Source organism: Carya illinoinensis, chromosome 14 (assembly GCF_018687715.1).
Source record: "Carya illinoinensis cultivar Pawnee chromosome 14, C.illinoinensisPawnee_v1, whole genome shotgun sequence".
In the NCBI taxonomy this organism is placed as follows: Eukaryota; Viridiplantae; Streptophyta; class Magnoliopsida; order Fagales; family Juglandaceae; genus Carya; species Carya illinoinensis.
In genome coordinates this window covers 6078759-6083119 of record NC_056765.1, presented here as the reverse complement: position 1 = coordinate 6083119, position 4361 = coordinate 6078759, and the positions used below count along the sequence as shown (strand labels likewise).

Genomic DNA, 4361 nt, shown 5'->3' with positions numbered 1-4361 from the left:
AGGTTTAAACTTCAGGAGCTCCTCTTCAAATGGCTCAACGCCCCAGCAATTTTGCATTGTATAAGGTTATGTATGTATGTAGTATATATACCATTGTCACATAAAACCTCTCAATTTTTCTGACCTCAGTATTCAGAAAAATTAAAGCCTGCACTTTCTATATATATATATATAGAAAGCAATAAATTGCATATATATATATATATATTATATAATATATATACACTGATATAAGCTGGGCGATATTCATCATACTAGCAATTTCATAAGTGAATTTCATGTAGTAATCTCAAGCTTGAGAATTTAATCGGTGTGATGTGTAAAGTTGGTGTGATATACTTAATCGGTGTGGGGTTTCCATCCTAGTATTATATAGCTTATAATACTTGAACATGAGGCCATTATTTGTGACTATATACGATGACCCTTCTATAGCTATGAGACCTTGATATACTGTGGGGCATATAGGATATATAGCATCTAGAAATAAGTATATTTTATTTCTAGGGATTCCAGCCCCTCTTCTATATATATATACACATGTATATATATATACACAAAGGAGTAAAGCTGCCTACCCTTTCAAACTCCAAAACAAACTTTTGTGATGCTTACGTGATTTAACATATGATCTAGGTGGCATTGAGCTGTATTTATCCCTTACTAAACAACTTTTGCACCTCTACTTATTTCTAGATGGACAAGAGTTGGATGCAAATCTCTGATAGATTTGGATCTCAGGAATATGCTGAAGGAATAAAGGGGTTCCTTACCTTGGCCCGAACTTATGCTACAAGTTCGAAAATTCGCTGCCCATGTGTCCGATGTTCAAATAATTACTTCCTACCTATAAGTCAAGTAGAAAGACACTTGTTCATTAAAGGTATTGACAAGAATTACACGACATGGATTTTTCATGGTGAAGAAGAAGATTTAATCATAAGTGATGATGATGATAATGTACATGAAGTTGATGAAGATGATGACTTCATTGATGAAGTTGATGTTATGTTACGAGATATTCGGGCTGGGGGATTTCCTGATGTTCCCATAAGCGATTCATTCCATGCTTCGGGTTCCACATCGGTCGATACCTTTTCATCTCAGACTTTTGACCAGCTGTTGGCTGATTCCCGGCGTCCTCTTTATGAAGGTTGTACAAAGTATTCTAAACTATCATTCACTGTCAAGTTGCTGCACATTAAAACACTTGGTGGTTGGAGTGTAAAGTCTTTCGACATGCTTTTACACTTGTTGAAATCGGCTTTTCCCAATGCCCTTTTGCCAAATTCATATCAAGAATCACGTAACTTGGAAAAAGGGCTGGGCTTTACTTACACCAAGATACATGTTTGTCCGAATGACTGCATACTTTATTGGAGGGAAAATTTGGATAAAGATGAGTGCCCGAAATGTAAACTTTCAAGGTGGAAATTTAGCAACACTAAGAAGAGGCGAATTCCTCAAAAGGTTTTAAGACATTTTCCGTTGAAGCCAAGGTTGCAGAGATTGTTTATGTCACAAAAAACATCAGTTGATATGCGGTGGCACAAGGATCAGCGTGTCATTCAGCAAGATATTCTAAGTCATCCTGCTAACTCTGAGGTGTGGATGACATTTGATCAAGAGCATGCTTGGTTCGCAGAAGATCCAAGAAATGTCAGGCTTGGTTTAGCTAGCGATGGTTTCAACCCATTTAATAATTTGGCTAAACCTTATAGCGTATGGCCAGTGATTCTTGTCCCTTACAACTTACCTCCGTGGTTGTGCATGAAGGATCCATTTTTTATCACTTCACTCTTGATTCCTGGACCAAGATCACCAGGAAATGAAATCGATGTTTATCTTCAGCCTTTGATAGATGAATTGATTGATCTATGGGATAATGGTGTTGATACATACGATGCAAAGGGCAAAGAGACTTTCAGATTGCATGCAGCATTGCTATGGACAATCAACGACTTTCCTGCTTATGGAAACCTCTCCGGGTGGAGTACTAAGGGGAAGATGGCATGTCCATCGTGCAAGGAAGAAACAGATTCGATGTGGTTGCCATATAGCCGAAAGCATTGTTACATGGGTCATCGCCGATTCTTGCCACCGGGCCATATCTGGAGAAAGAAAAAGACTATTTTTAATGGGTGTGCAGAGCATCGTGATCCACCTACAATGTATTCAGGAGAAGATGTACTCATTAAACTCCAAAATATTCCTGATGCAAATTTTGGCAAAGCTATAAAGAAAAGAAAGCGTACCACAGAGGAGTTCAATTGGACCAAGAAAAGTATCTTCTTTCAATTGCCATATTGGTCGACTATAAAGATTAGACATAATCTAGATGTAATACACATTGAGAAGAACATATGTGACAACATCTTAGGAACTTTGATGAATATCTCTGGCAAAACTAAAGATCATCCTAATACACGTCGTGACCTTTCCACTCTCAATATAAGGGAGGAGTTACACCTTATTCAGGATGGACAACGCATTCGTATGCCACAAGCATGTTATACGTTGTATGGATTTGAGCGAACTGGTTTTTGTAATTGGTTGCACGGTGTGAAATTCCCGGATGGTTTCGCTTCAAACATTGCCAGATGTGTTAGTGTAAGTGACTGCAAAATCTCGGGGATGAAAAGTCATGATTGCCATATTTTCATGCAAAGATTACTTCCTGTTGCAATTTCTGGATACTTACGCCAAGATGTACGGTTGGCACTAACTGAGCTAAGCACTTTCTTCAAGGAATTGTGTGCTAGAACATGTAAGAAGGAGGTCTTAGCGCGGCTTCAATCTGATATCGTCGTTATTCTTTGCAAGCTTGAGATGATTTTTCCGCCTACCTTTTTCGACATAATGGTGCACTTAGCCTATCACTTGCCACGTGAGGCCCTGCTTGCAGGGCCAGTTCAATATAGGTGGATGTATCCTTTCGAGAGATATCTCGGAAAATTCAAGAGATATGTTAAGAATAAGGCCTACCCGGAAGGTTCAATAGCTGAGGCCTATATCCATGTTGAATGCTTGAATTTTTGTTCCATGTACCTCCATGATGTTGAAACTAGATTCAATCCTCCTGAACGTAACGTCGATGAAGGAGAAGAGGGTGTACGAGAGGGACTATCTGTTTTTTCACAAAAGGTGCGACCCATGGGTTTTGCATCACGTCACCAATTAGACGATGATGCTTTTATAAAAGCCAGATGGTATGTTCTTAATAACTGCACAGAGATTGGAGAATACATAAAGTAAGTAACCAAACTAGTTACCAACTTAGACACTTTCCATTCTCAATATACTAATTTATGTTGCATCCCCTACACATACTTATATGGTGTTACATCTCAATTTGTCTAGTGAGCACTACATGCAAGTAAGTGAAGAGTATCCCAATAATGCCGATAGTATGCATGCTGCAAAATTTCTAGACTGGTTCAAGTCACAAGTATGCAAACTCATTTGGAAGTTCAGCCTTATTTCCTTTTTGGCCACATATGTTTGTTTAATGCGAAAACTTTTTCAAATTTTTACTTTATTTAATTCCTTATTTGAACTTGTGATAGATTCAAGCTAGGCGTGCTGATAATCCCTCAGAAGTTTCGGATGATCTATATGCCTTAGCATGTGGTCCTGACCCTTGGGGTGCGTCCTATTCTGGTTGCATAACCAACGGTATAAGATTTCACACAAAAAAACGGGAAGAACATCGTCGCACCCAAAACTCCGGTGTCATGGTCATTAGTGAACAACCAGGATCTGAAAAACTTGAGTTCTTTGGTAGACTAATAGACATTTTGGAATTACGCTACATGGGGTGGCGTCGTGTTTACTTATTCAAATGTGAATGGTTTGACATCTCTGATTCCAAACGAGGGATACGTATGGAACCACATCTTACTAGTGTGAATATGTTGCGGACAGCTTATAAGGACGATCCATTTGTTTTGGCATCCCAAGCATCACAGGTATTTTACCTAAAAAATCACAGCATCCGTGGGGAATGGTCTGTAGTCCAAAAGGTCATACATAGAAATGTCTATGACCTTCCACGATCATCCCTTATTGAAGATAATGAATCTGATTCTAGTGATGTTGATGCATACCAAGAGGATAATTCTGGTGATGCTTACGTGAGTGTCCATGCTGATGACACCCCACTGCAAACAGACATGCACAGGCCGAATGTTGAACCGGAGCAGGTTGATGTTGAGACGTTGGTAATGCGAAGGTCTAATTGGGACCACTTTGAGCAAGGTTTTATCAATGACGATACCAGCGAAGACAATTCAGATCACAACACCGAACTAGAGGGTAGCATAGAAGAAGATAGCATCTCAACGGAGGATGAGATGAACTAG

At 39.2% G+C, this 4361-nt stretch overlaps 1 protein-coding gene across 1 annotated transcript; it reads left to right on the top strand.

Moving 5' to 3' along the window:
• Positions 1-696: 696 nt before the first annotated feature.
• On the top strand, positions 697-4361 carry LOC122293499. Its single transcript, XM_043102077.1, has 3 exons — positions 697-3251; positions 3361-3448; positions 3567-4361. The coding sequence occupies exons 1-3, from the start codon at positions 697-699 to the stop codon at positions 4359-4361; spliced, it is 3438 nt and encodes a 1145-aa protein (XP_042958011.1).

What these genes read in the sequence shown, in the direction of transcription:
- LOC122293499 (XM_043102077.1), top strand. Translation starts at nt 697, where the DNA reads ATGGACAAGAGTTGGATGCAAATCTCTGATAGATTTGGATCTCAGGAA. An exon ending in GAGATTGGAGAATACATAAA is followed by an intron (nt 3,252 to 3,360) that starts GTAAGTAACCAA and finishes CAATTTGTCTAG; the next exon opens with TGAGCACTACATGCAAGTAA. An exon ending in TAGACTGGTTCAAGTCACAA is followed by an intron (nt 3,449 to 3,566) that starts GTATGCAAACTC and finishes AACTTGTGATAG; the next exon opens with ATTCAAGCTAGGCGTGCTGA.